This window comes from Castor canadensis, chromosome 10 (assembly GCF_047511655.1).
Source record: "Castor canadensis chromosome 10, mCasCan1.hap1v2, whole genome shotgun sequence".
Lineage (NCBI taxonomy): Eukaryota > Metazoa > Chordata > Mammalia > Rodentia > Castoridae > Castor > Castor canadensis.
Window position 1 is genome coordinate 171,506 of NC_133395.1, and position 25,993 is coordinate 197,498.

At 44.8% G+C, this 25,993-nt stretch overlaps 1 protein-coding gene across 7 annotated transcripts; it reads right to left on the minus strand.

Moving 5' to 3' along the window:
* Window positions 1-494: 494 nt before the first annotated feature.
* On the minus strand, window positions 495-25,993 carry Cfap97d2 (CFAP97 domain containing 2). 7 transcript variants are annotated; one of them, XM_074042912.1, is made up of 5 exons: window positions 25,599-25,989; window positions 11,196-11,276; window positions 10,404-10,522; window positions 3,122-3,313; window positions 495-1,006 (listed from the first exon to the last, which is right to left on the minus strand). In XM_074042912.1, exons 1-5 carry the CDS (start codon window positions 25,686-25,688, stop codon window positions 994-996), a joined length of 495 nt encoding a protein of 164 aa, XP_073899013.1. In that variant the 5' UTR covers window positions 25,689-25,989; the 3' UTR covers window positions 495-993. The 7 variants fall into 7 exon arrangements, with proteins under 7 accessions (XP_073899013.1, XP_073899011.1, XP_073899012.1 ...); XM_074042910.1 differs by lacking the exon at window positions 495-1,006 and adding an exon at window positions 1,012-3,007 and having other exon boundaries at window positions 25,599-25,988; XM_074042911.1 differs by lacking the exons at window positions 495-1,006; window positions 11,196-11,276 and adding an exon at window positions 1,012-3,007 and having other exon boundaries at window positions 25,599-25,993.

A 25,993-nucleotide genomic window follows, 5' to 3' on the forward strand; every position in this document is an offset into this window, starting at 1 on the left:
TGAAGGGCCTAGGATTGTTGTGTTTGGAGTCCAGGGACTGAGGTAAGGTTCACTATTGTTCTCCAAGTATGTTTTAAAGAGGCTGAGCATAAAGGAATGAGATTAGCTCCTCCTGTCTTCTTTTTAGAAAACCCATCCTAAGGATATGACTCCAGCAAAGATTGATTAGACGCTGTAGCACTACCGAGGCACAGCGCTCAGTTCCCAGCTCACAGAGACTCATCTCTGACTCCTGCCACACACATAGAATTCACAGAGAGCACATGCCCTTCTCATCTCTGACTCCCAGCACACATGGAACTTTCCTGAATGAGTGGATGAAGGTGTATATGAGTCTTTCACTCATTTCCCCTCAGGCAAACTACAGGGTACAGGTTCATTATCATAGAGTGATTTAAACATGATTTTACAGATCCAGGATGTTCAGACAGCCCTTAATTGCTCACAAGTCTCTCTGGGTTCTTATCTCTCAGGTTACATATTCTGGAGTCGGGTTGAAGTTCTCAATCTAATTTACTTAGGTACTTGTTGCAGTGACAATCATAGGGCTTTAAAGGGGATTACACACATCCATCACAGGTCATGGGAACCCAGCTTAAGTATTAATAGCTAGAGACAAAATCTCATTCAGAACCCTGTAACTCACAGGATTACTCAGCACAGTTTGTTTCCATTATTAGCCTAAGAAGCACAATAAATAGCTTTGCTGCAGCCTATGGTGAAGATCACTGCCTGAACACACTACTTCAGGGTGCTGCCTCATGGTCTTCACAGCTGTCCTCCCAGCGATATGGGAAGACAGGAAGGAACCCTGCATCCATGCAAGATCACAAGGCCAGAGTCAGCACATTCAGTCTGGGAGGCCAGCAGGGCCTCTTTGGTCATCCCTGCCACCACCTTCATCCAGGCCACCTGCTTTTCGCTGTGGTGCTCTGAATCCTTGTCCTCCTGCTTCACTTTAGCATCCAGGCATGAATGGTCTCTTACTGAGCTTCAGTTCCAGTTCCTTCAAAATTTTTCACATTTATTAATGACTTAAAGGTAATCAAGAAAACTATAAAAGTATACAGAAAAAAAGTACAGAATACTTCCACAATCTTACAGTACAAAAATATGCCATAGAGAGAAATATTGAGAGATTTTACTGCCTAAGTAAAGTAATGGGAAAAGTAATGGGAAAGAGAGGGCTGTGGTGCGGATTTGAATTCAGGGCTTTGCACCTGCTAGGCAGGCTCTCTACCACTTAAGCTACAGCTTCCAGCCCCCCCCCAAAAGGGTGAAGATACAGGCAGTTAGAACATAGTAATAACTAAAAGAAACAACAGAAGAAAATAGATCAAAGGGTGTGAACAGACAGTTCAAAGAAGAAACCAGATGGCTTACTGTTTTAAAGCTCTGTACCACCTGGTATTGGCAAGGGTGTGAAAAACTGTGGCTCTGAACCACTTCAGGAGGTGCAGAGACTGGACCCTTCTGGAGGGCAAGTTAGTGTGTCCACTGGAAATTTGAATGGGCGTGGCTTCTGACTGAGCAATTTTACTTCTAGGAAAAGAAGCTAAATTACATATGAGCTGAAATGATTATCAAAGTTTGACTTGGAATGATTAAAGTCACCTGGTTTTCTATAATTAGGGGGTTGGTTAAGTAAATTAAGGCATATCTGTGCAAAAATACTTTGTAACTGCTAAAAAAAAGGGATGGAGAAGACTTTTATGTACTGATGTGGAACCATTTGCTCAACAAATAATTTAATTAAGTGAGCAACTTACAGAAAACTTCAAAATAAGAGCCTGTGTTTGAACAGATATGCACACATACAAATTGAACTTCATGCACAAGTCGCTCCCAGCAGATGCTACCAGGGCACACCATCTGAGAGGAGACACACACACTGCACTATCAAATCTTATTTTCACAAAATCAAATATTGCTTCTATAATTAAAGTCAAGAGTTGAAACAAAAAAATTTTTCATGTAAATTGCAAAGCAAACTGAGTAATTGCTTCTCAGTTGCACATCTTTGCAAAGGTACTTGTTCTCACACCTCAGGATTCTAGAGAAATGTCCAGGCAAGCAGTCAGAAAGGCTGGACTCTCCATGTCCTCCGAGGCTGGAAATAAAGCATTAGGAGAGACAAGTGCCTGTGGGGACAGAGAGAGCTGGAAGACCAGGTACCATTAGGAGGAAGTCTATGGGGATGAAGGTCTCTGTGCTGGAGCTTGTTCAGGGGGTAGGGGATGGGGGTGAGGGGGTCTGTGTCCTTAGCTTGCTCAGAGTGGGGGTCTGTGTCCTCAGCTTACTCGGGGTGGGGCGGGGGGGTTTCCTGGAGCATTTCTTTTGCTTTTCTTCAGTTTTTGAGACAAAAACTTTCTATGTAGCCCAGGCTAGCATTGAACTTTCGATACTCTGTCCTCTACCTCACCAGTGCTTGGATTACAGGCATGCACCACCCTGTCTGGCTTCCTGGAGTATTTCTTATTCATTTGATATTGGTGTATTTTTCCCTATAATGAACTGGATTTCCAGGAAACGACCTGCTGACATGTGCCATACCAACATGTTACAGACACATGTAAGGAGAGTGAGTGAAGATTTTAGAACTCTGTATTAATTTTATTCATTGAGATATTTGTAAGCAGAGTAATAATGACAAAATTAAAATGTCATTTGTCTTTATTTGGAATTATGGTTTTACCAGAAATTCAGACAAGATGAAGAGAGAGAGTTTAGAGTATTACTTGTCTCGCAAGTTCGTTTAGATTGTGAATTTTCTTTGCCATTCTGGGTTCTGTGTGGAACACTAATTCAGGATGGCACGTGATTTCTTAATGAAGTTTTATACATACTATCTGGCTGAGTCGCTATTTTCACCAATTTCCCCTCCCAGAACTTGTAATCAGCCAGGACAGGTTATTTTTTTCTCCTTGTAAGTTTGGAAGGGAAAAGCGGATGAGTTCCCCGGCGGGTCACTGCACTGTGGCTTCTGTGACTGCATGGCACCTGCTCACTGACAGAAAACAAAATGCCCCCAAAAACAGTGAATACACATTCAATGAATCCATGCAGTAAAATAGAATTTCAGATAACTATAGAATTAAGACAAAGAAGAAACCACAGGTACCTTTTCATGAGGTGTGCCAGCCATGTCTGGGGATGTTTGGCCATAGCAGCCTGGAGCCTCTCACCCCGAGCCCAGTCTTCCCACCATCTTTGGGCTCTGTACCATGGCTCTGCATTTGTGATTCTTTCCAGGATGATTTTATTTTCTTTTTGCACTCTGTGAAGTTCCTGTTTTCTTTTCTCCCAGTTTAGACTGCAGAAAAGAAAACATTCATTTCTTGACATGCTGGGAGGTTTGGCCGGCGACAGCAGCTCTGACTCTGCATTCACAAAGGGAGGCCAGTGTCACCAGCCTGACAGTCTACAGGGACGGTGGGCAAACATTTACCTCAGTCCCTGTACGCAGGGGAGGTACACTGGTGAATAGTCACGGGAGCTTGCAAGGTGAGAATGCCCATGCTCCCAAGGATGGGGGTGGGGGGAGAAGGAGGAAGGTGGCAGCCAGGAGGAGTGGGGCAGAGTCTGGAAGGAAGAGTGGAGTCTCCAGCAAGAAAGGACCCAGGGACCCTGTGAAGAAACAGAGTCAAGAGGCCACTTCAGAGGGAGAGTTAGCTGTCAGAGAGTGAGAGTCATAAGGGTGGTTCCTCCTGGTCAGCTAGAGCACAGAGGGCAAGTGTCATGGAGGACAGGACAGGCGAGCGAACAGTGAATTGGAGGGACTTGCTGGCTTGCAGCCTTGCCAGGCTGGCCTGTGGATGTCCCCATAGAGCACCAGCAGCCACTCATATCATTTACTGGGCTCTTTGCTTTGTGCAGACTGTTTCACCTTAACTACATCCACAGAGAAAGGACCTGCTGCCAGCAACACCATGCTACTTCACACACTGCAGGTGTTTCCTGCTTCAGAGCCAGCAGATCCCGTGGTTAGATTCAGCAACACAGGTCCTAGCACTTCATCCTTGTGACAGCCTTAAAACAGGCATTGTCAATAGCTTCGCTCAGGATAAGCACTTGCCCAAAGTCACAGGGCTCATGGGAGGGGCACTGGATCGAGTTTGGGGGTTGTGGGACATTCGTGGGGAATTATCTGGGAGGCTAGCTCCCAAGAGCAACAGACAGGCAGACCTGGGTGTGTGTGTGTGCGTGTGTGTGTGTGTGTGTGTGCAGCACTGAGTGAGCAGAGCCAAGGACAAATGGGACAGAAGAAAATGGCAAAGGAGGCAGGAAGGAACGGATCCCAGGACAGCAAAGGAGGGGTGAGTGTCAGGCTGGATCAAATAGCACTGACATTTTTGCAGACCAAAGACAATGAAAAACCACAACTTCATCCAACATACAGAGAGTTGAACTAAAAATCAGTGCCACAGGTGTCCATCTTAGCCTCCTTTTTCACAGTGAACATTCTGGATCAGTCTACAGACCTAATACTGCAGAACTGATTCAGCCAATGGTGGTGAAGTCATGTGACTTAAACGCGATGACCCATTAAAGTGATGTTCAAAAAAACATTTTAATAAGTTGCAAAGTATTTTGATTTAATGTCAAGGAAAACAAGTCAGGATGCAAGATTATATAGGAACTGCAATTTTAATTATACTTAATACATATCTACGTGCCTAAAAATATAAATAAAAGGAAAGCAGAGAATATATGAAAATATGGATGATGAAATTATAGGTCGTTTAAAGTTTTTCCTTGTACTCATTGTGTATTACATTATAATCAGGAAAAACTGAAATTATCTTTTAAATTTTAAAAACACTGATGGATTTGGCAACTGGAAGTTCTTGGTTATCTCATTTGATTGTTCAGTCACTCAACAAACATTCACTTAGCACCTACATGTGCTCTGCTGTGCTGGGCATTGTTTAACAGTGATGAACAAAATAGAGAAGATCCCTTCAGGTTGAAGCATGTGCCCAGGGGGAGGACAGCCATAAGCAGGCAGGGCTCAAATAACTGATTAACAAGTGTTGTATGTGGTATGTGCTGGAGAAGAAGAGGCTAGGGAGGGCTCATTGTGAGCAGGGTCAGGGCTCTCCAGGACCCAGCACTTGAGCTGAGACTGAAAGCCGAGTGACAGGGAACTGGTCAAGAAGAAATTCTAAATTCCGTCCCTACCAGGAGGGGACCCACAGCACAAAGGATGGGAAAGCCATACCTAAGACAAGGGTGCTGTCTGAAAATGGTTCAGTTAGCCGGGGCAGAACTGTCCCCTGGTCAAGCCTTCTTTGAGACCACCAGCTCAGGTCCTTGAAAAATTGGATGTCCTCTTTTTCCTCCTGCCTTTGAAGTTGTACATACGCATGACTTGGGCTCCCTGAGGTGCAGCAGTGCTGGGCGCAGATGGAGGAGCCCGTGCAAAGAGGGTGTGATTGCCCGGCTTTCAGTGGCAACACGAAATGCCTGTTTTGCATTACCCCTAATCTGTGGATAAGCTTTACTCTTTCCTCTTCTGTTTGCTTAGCAACTGGCAGCTGGCTTTGTTGGTCTTCCTTCTTCCCTAAATTTTCATTTAGCCAAACTCTACCTCTAAAGTTTTAAAAGCTTGTTCTATGTCAAAAAACTGAATGAGTCCTACTTAAATCTCTTGGGGGTATGTGGCTCAGTGGTAGAACACTTGTCGAGCATGCATGAGGCTGTGGATTTGAACTCCAGCACTGAAAAAAAAAAAGTTAAAAGTCCTTAAGGGATGAGTTCTGGTCCAGAGAAGTACAGTCTGGCTCACTCCCTCCGTTTTTCTTTTCCCCTTAGGGACTCCACTGGTTTCATCTGGCATCTGCAGGACGAGAATGCCTCCGTAAATTCACACACGCATACCTTGACCAGAGAGTCCTCACTGACACCTCCCTGACTGAGGAGACAAGACAAAATCTGAGGACCCTGCTCCCGCCACTTGCAGCAGGCTTGGGGAATGAGCCGTGAGTGATGGTAGGTGATCCAAACATCTTAAAACAGCTTCATTGGCATAGAGGACGCCCCACACAGTGCAGCTGTCTAGAGTGTGCAATTCTACGGGTTCAATATGCACAACCACCAGCAGTCAAGGAAGGACATTGCACCTTGAGAGAAGCCCTAGGTCCTTGACTCTCAACTCACTATCCCTCAACACCATCCCCACTTCAATTTTGTTCATTCCTCTGTCCTGATATTTCACATGGGTGGAATCACGTTATGTGTGATTTGTGACTGGCTTTTTTCACTTAGCATAGAGATTTCAAGGTTCATCTACGTCATGTCATGGACCAGTGCTTCATTTCTTTTCATGGCTGTACAATATTCCACTGTATGGTTAGACCACATTTTATTTAACCATCAATTGATGGACACTTGGGTTGTTCCTACCTTTGACTGTTATGAATGGTGTTTTTGTATTGACATGTTTTCATTTCTCTTGGATATACCCAGGAGTGGAATTGCTGAGTCATAATGATAACTCTGGTTAATCATTTGAAGAATTGCTTTCCAAAATGGTGGCATAATTTTACATTCCTACCACTGTGGAGGATTCACATTTTTTTATCGCTTCCACAACATCTGTGATTATCTGCCCTTGGATTCTAGCCAACATAGTAGGTTCACAATGAGAATCACTGTGATTTGGTTTGCATTTCCCTGATGACTAATGGCGCCAGGCGTGTTTTCATGTGCTTATTGGACATTTGACATCCTCCTTAGAGAAACATCTGTCCAGATTCTTTGCCCATCTTTTAATTGGGTTATTTGTCTTTTTGTCAGTGAGCTGTAAGAGTCTTTTATATATTCTAGATGCAAATCCCTTATCAGATACATGATTCGCAAATAATTTCTCCTATTTCATGAGTTATCCTTTCACTTTCTTGATTGTGTCCTTTGAAATACAAAAGTTTTCAAGTTTGGTGCAGTCTGATTTATCTGTTTTTTCTTACTGCTCATGATTTTAGTGTAATAGCTAAAAATCCATCACCAAATCCAAGGGCAGGAAGATTTACCCTCATGTTTTCCCAGGTGAGTTTTGTAATTTTAGATCATGCATTCAGGTCTGTGACTCATTGAGTTGATTTTTGTATATGGTGTGAGCTCAAGACCCACACTCGTTCTCTTGCGTATGACTATCCAGTTGTCTGAGCATCATTCTCTGAAAAGACTACTCTTCCTCCATTGAGTGGTCATGGCACCTTTTTTGAAAATAAGTTAATTGCAAACACATGGATTTATCTCTGAACTCCCAGTTCTATTGCATTGATTATGTCTGTCCTTGGGCGACCCCTACACGGTCTTGGTTACGGCAGGTTTGTAGTGAGACTGAACCTGGAACACATAAGTCCTCTAACTGTGCTCTTCTTTTTCATGATTATTTTGACAGGGAATCCTTGCACTTTCCTATGAATTTAGGGCCAACTACTCAATGTCTTTAGAAGCCATCCACGATGTGGATAGAGATTGCATTGTGTCTACAGAACAGTTTAGGGAAACTTGCTGTCCAAATGAATAGAGCATTAAATGTTCTTCATTTACTTAGGTCTTGGTCTCCCTTTGGCTATGCTGGCAGCAGCTGCCATGGGTCCTCTGTCCATCCATCCCATGAGTTGTCTTCTGTGTGACAGAAATTGAGCAGCTTCAGAGGGAGCCACTCTTGGCAGGAGCTCACATCCAGGTGTGCAGAGTGTCTGCACCTTCCAGGCAGCATGGAAATGCTCTCCAGGAGCCAGCCCCTCCTGCACTGCACTGCATCGAGTTCCTTGTCACCAGGGCCACTGAGCTACAGACTTAAGGCAAGCAGCACTGAACAGGTTAATATAGCTCTCTTTAAGGCAGAAAATGATTCCAGACCTGCTGGAGAGCCGGGTTTTAGCGTGACGGGGCTGGATGGCGGGTGCAGCCAGTCCTGACACCATGCCCCTCTACACCCAGTGAAGACCTGAGGTCTACAAGTCACAGTCTCTGAGTCAGAAAGCAGATCATTGCAGTTGGGTATTTAGACAAACCCAACTAACAGGGTTGTGTAGAGCTTTGAGTGACTGCCTTCTTCCACAGCACCACCCACATCCTCCCTGTGCCTGAGGCTTAACTGTGGTTCAATTTATTATTAATCTGGAAACTGCCATAAGCTTCTTGGAAACAGGGGCAGGATAAAGGTTTAAAAGGTTCAAAAGCTTCTGAAGAAAAGCTTCCATCATGATATCTTATCACTGTCACCCCCCACCCCAGTTAGTGAGCCATCCCAGGGTTGTGACTCTGAGGGACAGAGGGATCGTGACTGAGTTTACACAGGGTGGATTCCCTCCTCTCTCCAAGGAGAGAAGTTTAGGCTGGGGAAAAGCACAGGTTGCCGGAGGGAGCATCACAAAGGGCCTGGTAATGGGATGGCCATGCAATCTTACTGCAACCTTGGCCAACGTCTGTAGGCTTGCTGTGCCTCAGTTTCCCCATCTGTGCAGTGAGAAACACAACAGTCTGTATGTCACTGGGTTTCTGTGCAGGTACAAGCTCAGAACAGCTGTCACTTTGGGTCCCTTTCTTTTTTTTTTTGTTTTTACATTTTTTTAGCATATATTAGTGGGGTGGTGGGGTTTCACTGTGATATTTCCATACATGCTTGCAACGTACCTCAGTTAGATTCACCTCCTCCATCATTTTCCCTTGTCTCCAGTCCCCTCTTCTTAAAACAACTTCAGCAGGTTTCATGGTTCTATTTTCTTACAAGTATACAAAGTACGTTGACCATATTTACCCTCTTTCACCCTCACAGTGGTATCCACCCCACACAGGACCAGTTTTGCCTTCTTGTCCTTCATTTATTTTTACTTTTTTATTGTGGCTTGAACTCAGGGTCTCACACTTGCTAGGCAGGTACTCCACCACTTGAGCCATGTCCCCAATCCTCTGTCCTTCATTTTTTTAAAGTGTATCTTAATTATTCAAAGGGGTTTCACCATGGTATTTCACACACACATGTATTGTACTTTAATCAGATCAACCCCCTCTACTCCTCTCTCTTTCTCCATCCTCCTGCCCCTCTTATTATTCAACAACTTTCAGTATGTGTCATTATGCCACCCTAATACACAGATGAAATGTATTTTGATATTACTATCATTCTTTTGTTCTCTCCCTCGCCTGCCTCCCCCTAGTCTGCTCAAATAGTCCTACCACGGTCATGTTATATACATGTACATATGATACCTATGCACTTATGCATACATTTATCCTTTAGGTCTAGCTTCCACATATGACAGAAAACATGAGACCTTTGTCCTTGTGAGTCTGGCTTAATTCACTTAACATCTTGATCCCTAGATTCGTCCATTTACCTGCAAGCAGCATAATTTCATTCTTCTTTATGGCTGTACTTTATTGTGTATATGCCACAGTGTCTTAATCCAGTCATCAGTGGTAGGGCATGTGGGCTGTTACCACAGCTTGGCTATTGTGAATAGTGCTTGTAACAAACAGGGGCGTTCAAGTGTCTCTATTGTATCCCGACTTACGTTCCTTAGGATATATGCCCAGCAGAGGTATTGCTGGATCATATGTTAGCTCTACTTTTAGTTTTTTGGGGGAGCCTCCATACTACTTTCTATAAAGGTTGTACTAATGTTATATACATGTAGAAGACTGAAACTAGATCACGGCTTCTACGCTACTAGTGTCAGTTCAAAGGAGATCAAAGAACTTAACAATTAAGACCTGCAACTGTGAAACTATTAGGGAAAACACCGGAACATATAGACATAGGCAATAACTTCTTGAATGGAATTTCAGTAGCTCAGGAGTTAAGAGAAAGGATTGACAAATGGGACTGCATCAAACTAAAAAGCTCTGCACAGCAAAGGAAATAGTTGCCAGACTCAGAAGACAGCCCACAGAATGGGAGAAAATCTTTGCCAGCTATCTATCTGACAAGGGATTAATAACCAGAATAGACAGGTAGCTCAAAAAACTAAACTCCCAAAGAATCAACAACCCAATTAATAAATGAGCAAATAATAAACGGACAGTTCTAAAGAAGTGCAAATAGCCAATAAATACATGAAAAAATGCTTAACATTCTTGGCTATAAAGACAATACAAAGCAAAATGACATTGAGATTTTACCTCACTCCAATCAAAATGGCTATCACCAAAAAATATAAACAACAAGTGCTGGTGAACATGGAGGGAAAATGGGTCACTTTCTTATACTGGCTTTGGAACAGTCCAGAGCCTCAAGGTCGGCTTGGGTTCATGGCCACTGAGGGAGGGCACTTTCTGACCATGACCCCCTGGAGGACAGGACATTCACATCTGCTCCACCCATGCTCCTCCCCTGGAGCCCAGCCCTGGGTGCTGGCCATAGCGGGCAGCAGGAGCCCCACAGTTACCTCCGATGTGTGAAGTTGCTCCTGCTGTCAGTCTGTCCCCTGGTCCTCATGACGGAGGCCACCTTCTCCAGAAGCAGGCGGTTGTCCCTGTCGATGACAGACAGCCGCTCCTCCTCCAACTGTGGGCACAGGAAGCCCCAATGAGCTCAGGTTTCTCAAGCACAGTTCCCTTGACTGTGCCTTGCGAGTCCCCTGGCCTCACTAGTGACCACCAGGTGCACAGTGGTGAGGTCAGCATTGGCCAAGATGAGAGCAGAGTGACAGAAATAGGCTGCAGCACAGGATGGAGCTGCAGCACAGCAAGGAGATGTGATACCTTGTAAAACTAGGTCACCTCTGAAACCAGCAAGTGGCAGTCATGCTCGTGAGGAAATAATTTTATACTGTGAGAGAGATTTTACACTGTTGAAGAGAATAATTGAGCCCGGAGGAAGATGATACATGCTTCTCACCATAGGGTTTTTAATTGATCGACCTGCTGGTTTGCCTAAGCTGGTTCTGTAACTTTTAGTTCAGCCTATTCGATATCATTACTTCACAGACACATCACAAGGACGGGGCGGTTTGCTGTGGAGGTGTGACTGTTTCTTACTCTTACCTAACCTTCAAGAGACAAGCACTCTGAGGTGGTCCAGTTTAAGGGAATGACGTAATTAATTATTCTAGAGCTACACTGTACAAACTCTCCCAGGAATCACCCCACCCATGGCTGAGACATGACAATGTGAGGACCTGGAAGTCAGCATCACATGGTGGGCTGAGACCTTGGCCAGGACAGAACTGAGCATGTACCTTCAGTTTCTTGAGCTTCAGGTGCAGGTGGCTGAAAGTCAGTGGAGCACAGGTGTCCACCAGTGGCTGGGCATTCTGGACCTGTGGCATACGTAGAGTAGGCGGTGAGGACCCATGGGCAGTTTCAGTAAATAATTGTAGTAAGCTTAGCTTGTGCAGCTTCTGGGTTACTGGGACCTTTGTCATGATACAAAGACTCCAAATCAGCACATGGGAAAGCTGCAACTGAGACCTGTGATTTGACTTGGAATCCAAATGTCCCCTGGAGGGAACCAGGCAGAAAGGAGCCCAACTGTCCTGTAAGGTAGGGAGTCAAGTGGGTGAGGGCGAGGAGTCCTTGTGTGCTAAAAGTCAGGCATTTCTGCTCTGCCTGAGTGGTAGGAGTCCTTCCTGCAGTGGATTGTGTCCTGTGCCCACCTTGCTGGGCCACCAGAGCTCAGCAATGTGCTCTGGGTGATGCTTTAGCACTGGTTGGCTGAGAAGCAATCCCTGCAGAGTTTCCAGCTACCAGATGTATGACTAAGGGGAAATGTTGACTTTAAACTGTGATGGATTACATGCATGAGGGCTAGGCATGTCATTGCTTGCAATACAAGGAATCCCAGGTCATGGACTACTGATGTTAGCTGATAATGTTAAGGCAGCAGCACTGGGAAACCCCACCAGCGAAGGCATGTACCTGAAGCACTTCTAAATGACAACACTGGGGCGGGTATAGCTCAGTGGTAGAATGTTTGCCTAGTATACATGAGACCCAGGGTTCAATTTCCAGCACTGCCAAAAAATAATAGTCATAAATAAATAAAACAAAAATGACCACACATGCATGATGCAGTCCGAAGTCAAACCCATGGGGGCAATTCGGTGACAGATGGAGGACTGTGAAGACACAGCAAGATGTCAGGACTGCCAGAGGGCTGGGGGTAGACCATGGTGTGGAGCACACTCAGGAACTGGAATGGTGGAGGAGTAACATGGTCACCAACACTGCCACTGTGTGTGGGAAAAGGCAAGACTGGAGAAAAGAGGTGGTGCAAAGGCACTGTGGTCTTCCAGGGCCACAGAGATGAAATTGGCAGGTGTCAGCCTGTCTGAGGCTGTGTCTGCGGGGCTGGGCTTAGGGAGAGGAAGTAGAGGAAGCCCCCATGCTCCCTTTTGATACCCGGTGACACCGAGACAGAGTGACGTTGGTAAGCAGATTCTGTGTGGGACATCTTTAATCTGAGAAGACTGTGTGGAACTTTCTAGAAAATTTGTTCAAGATTCAGGTGAAAATTTAAGATCCAGTGCCATTACTCAAAGCACAGTGCTAGCTTGCCTTATGATAGCAGCTGTGTTGACGGAGCCTTATCTGACATCACCTCGTCTGTGAGACACTGAGCACTGTGGTTCCTGTCAGTGAAATGCAGCTGATGGGAGCAGAATCCCAATGGTGAAGACTGGATCGAGCAGAGTCATCAGTGGACACCCAGTCCCTGGGGAGGCGGGTCTTTCAGTGCACAAGGAGGCACTTAATCTAGGCAGCTTTGGGAAGCTGACACCTGACAGACAGTCAGTCCCAACACCCAGTGAGACGCAGGTGTCCACAGGGCATTTCTGGGTTCTGGCTTGAGAGGGACCTGGCACATTTTTTATCTTCCATTTTCGGCTGCAATATCTACATTTACTTATAAGGAAACACAAGATAAACCCAAACTGAGGACCATTTTGCAAAACAAGTGTTCTGTGTGCTGAAAAATGTCCATGAAAGGCAGGAAGGTTCAGGGCACTGCACAAACATGAAGGCGATGGCAGTGTGTGACACTGGACATTGGGGACAAGCTGTGAAGTAAGTGGCTGAGGCAATTAGAATGGAAATAACTGTGCAGTGTCACTTTTGTTCTTGGAGAATATACACCAAGACAGTAAAGATACATTGTGTTCAACCCACTCTCACAAACCACATCTCTATTTTCCCCCCGTGTGTGTGTGTGTGTGTGTGTGTGACAGTGAGAGAGAGAGAGAGAGAGAGAGAGAGAGACCTGCATAACAGTGTGAGGGGGTTGAAGTTATTTGTACTAATCTTAGCATGGTTCTCTAAGGTGAAATTATTTGAAATAAAAGGTCATTTTTATATTCCAGCTTAGTCCCACTGACCTCCCTTTTTTTTTTTTCATTTTTCTTTTATTATTCATATGTGCATATAAGGCTTGGTTCATTTCTCCCCCCTGCCCCCACCCCCTCCCTTACCACCCACTCCGCCCCCTCCCCCTCCCCCCCCACTGACCTCCCTTCATCTCACAGTGCCCCTCCCCAGGCTGGCTTGTACCTTCCCAGCTTTTTCATATTTTTACCCCTTATCAGTGAACCTGAAATCACACATTGTATTATTTTGTTTTAAGTTTAACTGTATCTAACTGTAATTATCATTCTGCTTCTTCTTCACTCAAAAGTATGATTTAAACTATTGCATAAAATTTCAAACATAGGTAAAAGTAGAGGAAATAGTGTAATGAACCCCCTGCAGCCCTGTTGGCTCCTGGTGAGGCTGGGTTCATCTCCTCCTCAGTAGAGACCACAGAAAGCCAAAGCAGAACCAGCACTCAGATCTTTCCATGTGTGTTTTAAAAGATAGAACCTTCTTAAAAACCGTAATTTCAGTACCACAATCACACTCAAAATAGCAATCAGCACTGTTTACACTCCTGCGTTACTTCCTCGTCTTCCTTCCTCTCTTTCCTCCTTCCTTTCTTGACTTAGGAACCAAGTAAAACAGTCCCACCATTGTGTTAGTGGAAGTGTCTCTTATGCTTTTTTGCAAGTGTGGTTCCCTGTTTTTCCCTGCAGTTTCATGGTCTGGGTTTTACTGACAGCCTCCTGATGTTTTCTGTAAACTGCCACTCACAAGTCCAGGTGTGACTTTTTTCCTTTGACAAGACTGAAGCACAGGTTGTGAATGATAGCTTGTCAGGAGGCATAAACTTCTGCTTTTCTCTGTGTCACATCGGCTACAATGGAGTGTCCGAGAACCAGTACTTGACCAGGGTTGAACATGCAGATAATCAAATCCATCTTCACTCAGCATTTTTTTGCTAGAATATTCCACAAAGTAAGCTTCGCCTTGGCAGGATAAATACTGGGGCGGGGGGGGGGGGGGGCGTCTTTATTTACCTTTTTTTTTTTTTTTGAGACAAAGTTTTGCTATGTAGCCCAGACTGGCTGTGAATTCATGCTCCTCCTTATCTCAGCTTCCCAAATGCTGGGATTACAGATGTGCGCCACCATGCCTGGTTTATTTATCAATTTTTAAAAATGTTTCAGACGTTTCACTAGATTGTTACCAACCTCCTTAGTGAGTTCACCTCCTGCCACCTTTGGCCAGTGAGAGCCCTGGAGCCCTTTGTGAACATGCCAGAGGTCTTGGAGTCCTCACCTTCTACAATGGAATGGTGCAGGTGGCCTGGAGCCAGCCCTGTCCACGACTGACTCAGGGCATTAGAGGCCACGGCTGGGTATCGTGGTTGTCATCATCACTGTGGGATCTTGTTGCTTCCTCCCCTGCGTGAACACTGCTCTTCTCTCCTTCCAGTTCTGGAGCCTATCCCTTCCTGGGAGCCACCTGTCCCACAGCTGCAGTTCCACATCCCCCCACCCCTGGGCGAATGATGCCACAGGACCCCTTGGCATGCAAACACCCAGCAGAATCAAAGGAGCAATGCCTACACTGTCACTGCCAATGTGAACCCAGGAAGAGCTCAGTGTTTTCCATTGCCTTGTCTTTGGGGATCTCACTATAAATGCACAGATTACTTACTTAAAGGCAACCTCTCAGTATGGTTAGGACATGAGTTGCATCTGTAGTTAGGGCCATTCATTCTCAATAGTTAGGAATGCTTCTTAAACTTAATTCTGTCTTGTAATATGTAAAATATTTATATGGTTTCCAAGCTGAAACAGCTGAAAGTGTCTTTTCCCAAGAGATCGGGGCCTTCACCCTATTCCCACTGGTAATTCTCTCAATTTTACAATTTCTTCCATTTTTAAAAATTCAAGGACATACATAAAATATGTATGTATTTTTAGGTATGTTTACACACACATTTCCACCCAGACAAATACAGCAGATTTTGTAAATCTTTCTCCACTTTGCCTTTTCCATTAAATAATACATATTAGCCAGCTTCTCATCACCGGAGGCAGGCTACTTTATACATACAAGAGGTTTACTTTGGCTTGAGGCTCTGGTCCAAGGTTGGGGACCATAACTGGCAACAGCCTTGCTGGTAGAGTCCTGGGGCAGAGCAGGGTATCATTCGGTAAGACACAGTGGAAGTGTGTTTGTGTGTGAGTGATGCATGTGTGTACATGTGTGTATATGTGTGCTGCATGTGCATATGTGTGTGATGCATTGTACATGTGTGCATGTGTGTGGTGCACTGTGTGGTGCATGTGTGCAATGTACTGTGTGATGCGTGCATGCATGTATGTGTGTGGTGCATGTGTGTATGTATGTGATGCATTGTGCATGTGTGTGTATATGTGTGTGATGCATGTGTGTGTATATGTGTGTGATGCATGTGTGTGTGTGCAGTGCATTGTGCATGTGTATATGTGTGTGGTGCATTTGTGTATGTGTGATGCACGTGTGTACATGTGCACGTGCGTGTGTGTGATGCATGTATGTGTGTGTAATGCATTGTGTGCAATGCATTTGTGTGTGTGTGATGCACTGTATATATATGTGTGTATATGTGTGATGCATGTGTATATATGTGTGTAATGCATGTATGTGCAGTGCATGTGTGTGTGTGTGCATGTGTGTTTGTGTGTGGTCTCTCTTCTTTTTCTGTGGTGCTGGCTAAGGCCAGCACATACCAGGCAAGTGTTCTGCCACTGAGGTACATCTCCAGCCCTCTTGCTCTCCTTGTAAAGCCACCAGGATTCAATCAGGAGCTCCACCCTGATAACATTTTTAAATTATAATCACCTCAAAAAGGCCCTGCCCATAAACACTGCTATCACATCGGGTTTCCCCTACTACCTCAGCGAGGACTACATTTAGCAGGGGAAGCCTGGGGGTGGCACACAAACCATATCCAACCACCCGCAGTACGTTCTAGAAACACCTTTTCAGCAGTGTGTAGAGGTGTTTCCCACTCCTTGTTTCAGCTTCACAAGGCTCCATTACATAAACAGCACCCTAACTTATTTGCCTAGCTCCCCACTGGTGGACACCTGGATCGGTTCTGATTTTGCTATTATAAAAAATCTGTACTTATTATCTTTTGCAATTTTTGTATTTTTGACAGTGTATTTCTGGGATTGGGGTAGCTAGAGCAGGGGGGTAATGTATTTTACTGGGTGTTGCTCAGTCCCCACAGGGCTGTGCATCTGTGCACACAGCTGAGCCCCTTCCCCAGAGCATCACTAGCAGCACTGGGCTTTCACCCGTCTCATGGTAAGAAACAGTATTATGGTGCAAATTTAGTTTGCATTTCTCTTTTATTGGTGAAGTTGATAATATTCTTTATAGAGTAAGAACTACTGGACTGAGGCCCTTGGAAAAAGAAAAAAAAGAACTATTTGAAATTCTCCCTTGAACCCTTTTTCATGTCACTTCCCCATTTTCTTTTGGGGTATTTGCATTTTCCTTATTTTTAGTTTTTTTTTCTTTCTGGAGATTGAACCAAGGGTACTTGAACTATGCTCCCAGCCCTTTGTTAGTTTGTTTATTTTTGAGACGGGGTCTCTCCAACTTCGCCTGGGCTGGCCTCGAACTCAAAATTCTCTCACCTCTACCGCCCAAGTAGCTGGTATTACAGGCATGAACCACCACACCAGCTTTGTTTTTAGAAAACCTTTATATGTACAGATAGCAATGCTTTGTGATACAAGTTGCAAGTATTTTTCCTAATAAATATGTTCCTTCACTTTCGTGTGTGTGCGTGCATGCCATGTAGTAAGTGTTTTTATTAAACTCATCAATTTTTCCCTTATTACTTGTGAGGTTTGATTTATGGTTAGTCACACTTCCCCAACTTGGAGAATGTGTTTCCCATCTTCTCATCTAGTACTTACAGAGTTAATTTTTATATCTGAGTCTCCAATCCATTTGGACTTTATCTTGGTATGGAGTAATAGTGGTAAGGACTGAACTGTGTACCCTCAGAGTTCATCGAAGCCCTAACCCCAGATGCCATGTCCAGAGAAAAGGTCTTCAGGAGCTGGTGAAGGCTGGAGAAAGTGTAAGTAGGGGGCTGAGCCTGTGGAAGAATGAGAGAGAGAGAGGAGAGAGAGAGAGAGAGAGAGAGAACTGTCCTCCTCTACCTGTGAGGTACAGAAAGAAAGTGCTGTCTGCAAGTCACATAGAGGCCCTCACCAAAACTGAGCCCTGCCAGTGTCTGACCTTGGCCTTCCAGCCCTCAGGCTGTGAGATATAAATGTCTTAGAGCTTCCCAGTCTGTGGTATTTTCTAGGGCAGTTCAGGCTTCGACTGTAAAGATAGATCCACTTTCACCCTCTGCAGTATAAACGTTCCAGTTACCTAGCACGGCTGTTCACATTGTTTGAGATGCTACTGCCATGGTCTGAGGGTTTGTGCTCCCAAATTCTTGGGCTGCAATCCTGACCCCAAGGATGGTGTGAGGAGTGGGGCCTTTAGGAGGTGATGGATGAAGCCATGAGGCAGAATCCTCATAAATGAGATAAACACCCTTGTAAAGGAGACTTAAGAGACCCCAGAGAGGATACCATGAGAAGGTGTTGCCTGTGAACCAAAAAGCGGCCCTCGCCAGACACCATGTCTGCTACCACCTCTGTCTTGGACTTCCAAGAGTCGTTGAGAGAAATTTTCTATTGTTATAAGTGATGCAGTTGGTGGTGTTTCATTATGGCGGCCCAAACAGACTAAGACGCTGCTGTGGTCTCAATGTGTCCTAAGTTCATGTGTTGGGAACATCACCCCAGTGTACTGAGTCAGCAAGTAGGGCTCCAGGGCTGGGTTTATGCTGCAGGAGTGGGCTCTGTCCTCTGTGCCCCCCACAAAAGGACACAATGTCTGCTCTTTGTGTCTGCCTTCTGGCACCTGAGCACACAGCAGCAAGGTCCACAGACCACAGGCTGCACCTCCATCCTGTGTTCCCAGCCTTGTAAATGCCCAGTGGTCTAAGACAGGTGCCGCTTTTATTGTCTTCTGGTTTTCATATGCAACTGGGTCTCTGACCCAACTTGTTGGTCTGTCTCCCACAATTACATGCTCAGTGACAGGGCATTGTGGGATTTCCAACATCTGCTATGGCAGACCAGCCTCCTCTAAAGTCGGGCGTCACTTCCAGCGTTTCCTGAGTATTTTTTCAGGGCCTACCAGGTAAGCTGTATGGCCAATGTGGCTAGCTCCAGAAAGCATATGGGATTATCTTAGGGAAAAGTGCTCACGCACAGTTCTGAGTATGTCTCTCCAAGAGCACTGTCCCTCTGTCCTTTGGTTCCAGTCTGCTGCTATGAATTACAAGAATGTTCTGCTGTTCTCTCTCTAGGCATGGTATTGTAAAGTCTTCCCTTCCCCTTTCCTGTTGTAGTATATGACAGGAGTTCCTGGATTCTTCAAAAGCCATAGGTGTCTTATATATAGTGAGCCTCCTGGTGGCTGGGCTCTTGAATGGCCTTGAATGGGGACTGGTCACCAGCAGGCTGACCCTGAAATTAGAGATTGTAACTTTCAGTTCCATCCCCTCAACTTTCCAGAGGAGGGAAGGGCTGAAAGTTAAGTCGTCTCCTGGTGCTCAGTGATTTGATCAGTCATGCCTGTGTAAAAACAGGCTGGGCGTGGTTTCCAGTAGCTGCCCAGGTGGAGGTTCCTGGAGAGGACATGGAGGCTCACTCCTTGTCACACACCTCGATCTTTGCCTCTCTTCCACCTGGCTGCCCATTTTATCTTTCGGAATATCCTTCATAATAAGTGGGTGGATGTAGGATGTAGGTAGGTGTTCTCCTGATCTCTGTAGGCTGCTGTAGCAAGTGAACCTGAGGATGGGATGATGGCAACTCTGATGTGTTCCCTGTCCATCAGAAGTACAGGTGACAGCCTACTACTGTTTCCTGCAAATGGCACCTGACAGAAGGGCCATCTTGGGATTCAGCCCTCACTCTCAGGGCCCTGACACTGTCTCCAGGTAGATGGGGCAGAACGGAACTGGATTAGAGGGCACCCAGCTGGTGTCTTCAGCTTTGCTGGGGACAACCCCCAACATCTTGGTCACCGAGAGTTCTGCATTGTGAAGTTTGGTAGGAAAAATGGAATGTGTTTTTCCTACATCCCTACAATAGATTTACGCATTTCTTACTAAGTTTCGGCTTGGATATTTTAGACTCTGTTATAAAAAGTTCTTTCATCCATTTTCTCCTGGTTCATACATATATGAAGGCTCTTGATTTCTGTTAACTTTATACCCACCACTTTACTAAATTATCGTATTGTTCTTAGTAGTTTCCCATCAACTCTTTTGGAGTCTCTAGATAGTTAATAATTTCACTACAATCATTTTTAAAAGCCTAATACTCATTTCTTTCCATTTTCATGTGTCTAATGGGTTTAAGTTTATCTTGTCTAACTGCATTGCCTAACAACTCCAACACAATGTAGAAATTATAAGAGACAGTAGCACCATTGTTTTATTTATTACTTTAGGAGAAACACTTGCAGTGTTTTGTCTTTTCTCCACTAACCTTTTATCTTGCATTTTTGCCTTAATTGCTTATTAGTTCCAGAGGTTTTTTGTTGATTCTCTGGGATTTTCAAAACAATCAAGCCATCTGCAAATGAAAGCAGCTTTATTTCCTCATTGCCAGTCAGTATACTTTTTGTTTCTTTTTCTTGACTTATTGTATTTTAGATTTTCCAATGCAATGCTTAAACAGAGTAGTGAGAGGGGACATTCTTGTTTTGTCCCTGATCTCAGTGGGAAAGCACTTAGTTTCTTACTAGTAAGTATAATGTTAGCTGTAGGTTTTTAAATAGTAATTCTTTACCAAGTTGGGGAAGTTCTCCTCTATTCCTAGTTTATTGAGAGTTCTTACCATGAATGGGTATTCAATTTTGTTAAATATTTTCACAGTATCTGTTGATATGATCAAGTGATTTTTCCTTTTAGCCTACTGATGTGGTGGATTACATTAATTGATTTTTGAAAGATGACCCTGCATTGCAAACTTGGAATAAATCCCACTTGGTCATGTGTATAATTCTTCTCATACAATGTTGAATTCAATTTCCTAATTCTTTGTTGGGGATTTTTGCATATGTATACATAAACAATAATGGTCTTGTAATGCCTTTGTCTGGTTTGGGTTATAAAGTAATGCTGGCTCCACAGGAGGAGTTACAAAGTATTCCCTCTGTTTATATCCTCTGAAAGAGATTATAGAGTTGGGATAATTTCTCCACCCAATCTCAGCCTTCCAAGCAGCTAGGATCACAGGCATGAGCCACAGCACCTGGCTCTTCTCTTCTGATACATGTGCTCAATGATCTGAATTTCCCTCTAAGCACTGTTTCCATGGCAACCGTGAAGTTTTAGAAGCTGTGTTTTCATTTTCATTCAGCTCAAAATATTTTCAAATTTTTCTTGAGGCTTCTTCCTTACCCATTATTCAATTTATAGTGTTTGGGGGTTTCTAGCCATCTCACTGTTACTAATTTCTAGTTCAAGTCTGAGAGTAGACTTTGTATGATTTCTGTCCGGTTACATTTATTAAGATGGGTTTTATGGCCTAGAAAGTGATCTATCCTGGTAAATGTTTGAGAAGAATGCAGACTGTGCTGTGGTTAGATGAAGCAGTCTTCAGAGGTCAATCCCATTGACTAATGGTGTTACTGAGTTCAAATATCTTCCTACTGGTTTTCTGCCTGCTGTATCTATCCATTTCTGATAGAGGGAGTTAAAATTTCTAGCGCTGATACTGAATTCATCTATTTCTTTTTTAAAATTAGTATATAACTGTACAAAAGAGCAGGCTTATTGTGACAAAAATAACAGGCTTAATTGTGACATTTTATGCTTACACACAATGGACTTTGACCATGTTCACCCTCCATTGCCCTGTTGACCCCCCTTCCTTCCTCCTCTGATTCTTCTATTTCTTCTTACACTTTTGTCAGTCTTTCTTTGTATAGGGTGACACTCTTGTTAAGTACCTACACATTAGGAATTGCTGTGTCTTTACGGAGCACTGACCCTGTTATAATTATGCTTTTTCTTTTATCCGCGATAACTTTTCTTGATTTGAAGTCTACTCCTCTAAAATTGATAATAGCTACTCTTACTTTCTTTTGATTAGTGTTAACATGTTTTATTTTTCTCCATCTATTTACTTGTAATCTATACATCTTTATACTTAAGAGCGTTTCTTATGGACAACATTTTTTTTCTTTTATTATTCATATGTGCATACAAGGCTTGGTTCATTTCTCCCCCCTGCCCCCACCCCCCTCCCTTACCACCCACTCCTATGGACAACATTTAGTTGGGTTTTATTTTTTGATCCCCTCTGATAATCTCTATCTTGTAATTGGTACATTTAGACTGTTGACATTCAAAGTGGTCACTGATACCTTGGGTTAGTATCTACCATACTTTCTTATCCTTTGTTCCTATTTTTGTCTTTCACTAATTTTCTGCCTTTTGCAATTTTAATTGAGCATTTTATGATTCCATTTCAATCTTTTCTTAGCTCATCAGTTTGTTTTTTACTTTTTTTACTGGTTGCCCTAGAGTTGGCAACATATATTTACAAATCCACTTTCAGACAGCACTATACCATGTCATGGGTGGTGTGAGTGTCTTATAATAACAAAAACACTTCTGCTGTTTCCATCCTGTCCCTTCTGTCATTGCTGCCATGCATTTTACTTGTGTAAAGCAAGTGTACATAATCCAATCCTTTATTTCTACTACTATTATGAACAAAGTTCTCCTCTGTTATATCAAGTAAGAAGAAGAAAAATAAGGCCAGGGGTAGTGGTACATGCTTGTAATCCCTGCACTTGGGAGGCTGAGACAGGAGGATTGAGAGTTCAAGGCCAGCCTGGGCTACACAGGAACCAGACTGAGCAATATAGCCAGACTCTGTCTTGGGAAAAAAGAAAAAAAAAAAAAAAAAAAAAAAGGAAAGATTCTCTTTTCCCTTCAGTAATTTCTTCTCTAAAGCTGTCTCTTTCTTTACACAGACCAGGTTTCTGACCTGTATCCTGTATCATCTTCCTCCTGTTTGGAGAATTTCTTTTACCATCTCTTACAGGGCAGGTCTGCTGACAACAAACCACTGTCCTCGTTTGTCTGAGAAAGTCTTCACTTCTTTAGTTTTTAAGGATAATTTTTCAGGGCACAGAATTCTGGATTGTTTCCCACCTTCCCCAATCCCAAACACTATTTAGCTCCATTTTCTTCTTGCTTGCATGGTTTTTGAGGAATCGGATGTAAATCTTATCTTTGTTCCTATGCAGGTAAGGTTCTTTCCCTCTGGCTTCTTTTAGGATTTTTTCTTTATCGTTGATTTTTCTAAGATTTGAAAATGACATGCCTACACATCATTTTTAGATCTTCATCCTTTTGGGCATTTTCTGAAATTCCCAGATCTCTTCCTTAGTGTCTGATGTGAGTTTGCAGGAAATTCTCATTTATTATTGCTTCTAATATTCCTTTCTTGCTTCTCCTTCTAGTATTATCATTTGCGAACATTGTACCTTTTGTGGTGCCCTCACCAGGCACCTCCCTGCCTGGTACTCCTCCACCTGGTGCCTCCCTGCCTGGAGTGGCCACTGCTCAGAGACTGGGCTCTCAGTCACATATTCCACTGTGCTTGGATATTCTGCTTTTTCTTCAGTCTTTGTTCTCTTTGCTTTTCAGTTTTGGAGGTTGCTAGAGTTTGTTTGTATCCCTCCACTAATTCATGTTGAAACTTAATCCCCCTTGTGGTGGCCTTGGGGAAGTGATTAAGTCACAAGGTTTTCTTCCTCATGAATAAGACAAAGTTCTTATAGAAGAGGCAACAAAAAGCTTCCTGGCCCTCCCTCTCTTCTGCCATTGAGGACCCAGCAACTAGATGCCATCTTGGAAGCAGCCATCTTGGAAGCAGTCCTCACCAGACACCAAATATGCTAGGGCCTGAGTCACGGACTTCCCCCCTCCAGAACTGTGAATGTGTACTAATTATAAATCACCCATTCTGAGGAGTCTTGTTACAGCAGCAGAACAGACAGAGATGATGGGCTTTACTGCTGTGTCCTCAGGATTAGAGACTCCTCCCTCAACAAGGTAGGGGAAGGGATGTTTCTGAAAGAGGCAGTGGGCAGGACAGAGGGGCCCTGAGGGGCATGGCCAGCCTGACTGCCATGACAGGTACCCACTGAAGAGTGGAGGGAAGGATGGGAGAGCAGCTCAGACCTGCTGAGGTGCCAGGGCAGGGGTGAGACACCTGGTTTTAGTGATGCCCCTGGGGTGCCCTGGGGTTTGGGGCATAGTGTTCTGTGAAATCCCTTGTGTTTGCAGGGATGGTCAGCAAAGCAATGACACTAACTACTTGAAGTAGTTACATTTGGGGCAGTAGAGGGGCACTGCTGTCCAGTGCTGCTCCTAGATCCAGCTCCTCCTCTCCCCTTTCCCACCTGCTCAGGCCTCTCCTCATTCAGTGGGGCCCTTGGCATCTAGGCACATTCTTGCCCTGTTTCCATCTCCTTGGTGCACTGCCAGCTCACCATCCTTTATTCTCAGACCTCCTTACATCTTTACTTTCTGACCTCTCCACTCCCTCCAGCAACCTCTCCTCCCCTGTCTGGTGCCTCCCCCCTACCCCCCACTGTCACCTGGTACCTCCCTCTCCTGGCACCTCCCTCATTGTGCCTCCCTCCCTTGGTGCCTCCTCCCTCACCAGGCACCTCCCTGCCTGGTACTCCTCCACCTGGTGCCTCCCTGCTTAGAGACTGGGCTCTCAGTTATCCCATCCTTCACCCACAACCTCCTCTTCCTCTTTTCTTGTCAGCTGTGCCCAAGACTGTTTCCTTGACCATGTGTGACTTCCTTTTCTTGTGCTTCCTTTCTCAGGCTTTACTTCTTCCCTCCCACTGAGATGCACTTTCCTTCCGTTTAGCAGCTTCATGATGGGATCATGGGTTTGCAGCCCCTGCACCCTGCTGGTCATGAGCCATGTTGGGTGCTTCAGCAACCACAAGCCTGGCCCTACAACTATAAGTTTCTGGGAAATCATGGAGCTTCATGGTCAGTGCTGTGAGCCACTGTTCCTCCTGTCCACCTCAGTAAGTCTTGCTGCTCCATCAGTCTTCCAATTCCCACAGTAGCCATTCCAAAATTTCTCTGCCTTACAGAGTGCCATGTGCTGAACCTGGACACACACAACAGCTAGGGTGTTGCTGGCTGTCTATCTCATGCAGGGTTTGTGCCAGCCCCAAATCGCAACCTTGATGATCGCTTGACTAAAGTGCCATGGCCCTTCCTGCCCTTCCCAGTGTCTCCCTAGTGACAGCTCTTTACCAGGTGGTAATTCTGGGCTAAGAACATTGTGTTGAACAGAGAATGGTCAGCATATAGATCATGACCTGTGCATCTGATATGATGGTGGAAGACAGCAAGGAATCAGAGGATGGGTGTGCTTCTTAGAGGAGGGGTGGAGAAAATTTTCTGGGGAGGTGGCCTTGGAAATGAGGTCTAAGGAAGTGAACTTGGGCCCTGGAAAGAGAGGGGGCAGAGGACAGCAAGGACCATGTGAAGCTGGGACAACTGTGACCCTTCACAGTGTCACCCACAGCCTGGCCAAAGGTGTCACCTGAAACCTTGGGAGGAGAAAGGCTTGACCTTAGGATCAGTCCTTGGGGCAATGGATGGAGACCACTGCAGGGAAGTAACCCACCCCAGGCCCAGAACTGCAAGCTCCCTGTCTTGAATGATTCTACCCTTATCGCAGACATGGTGAGGACACACAGACATGGTGAGAAGATGACCCAGGGGGCTGTGTGTGTGGAAGGCCAGGCAGCTGGCCCAAACCATATGGCAACCACCATAAGAAGTGTCCACATTCTCACTGAATGAATGGGGATAACAGTCGTCTATCTCCTTGAGGTACAGGCTAGCTTTTAGTCCCCTCTGCAGCCTTGACAGCAAGCAAAACCCCACATAGGTCTTTCTGTCTTAAGACGAGTTCAAGTATTTTTAGGGAAATTAGATACATTAGAAATGTATGCTGTAACCCAACACAGGATGGCCCTAAAACGTGGCACAAGAAAACCATATCTAATTGAAGTCTTGTTGCCTGGCAACATATGGGATGGTCCCTGACAGGAACACCTTCCCCACCACCCATCTCTGAATCTACCTCAAGGCTCATCCCAAACGTGGGGCTAGCACACCTTCTTACCTTTTTCCTGTGGTCCTGGTAAGCCTTCTCCCAGGCTCTCTGCAGGTTCCCATTGGCACAGGAGGAGGTCAGCAGGGGGATTCTGTGCATCTCAGATCACTGGCTTACTTCAGAGAGAGGCGGCAAGGCAGGGCTGTTTGTGGGGTCACATGACAGTTGCCATGGAGCCCAGGCAGGCAGAGCCCAGCACAGCCTGAGGAGCAACACAATGAGAGAGTGACGCTCTGTCCACTCCAGCAGGCATTTCTCGACATCTTGAATAGCTCAGTGTTGCCGTTTTGAGGAGCTTAAGGAGGCTATTCAGGAAAAAAACACAAAGAATGAAGCCAAAGAACTTGTCCTCTGACCTGAACATATCAGCTCCCTCCTCTTAGCACTGCCCTCACCCTCCTGCC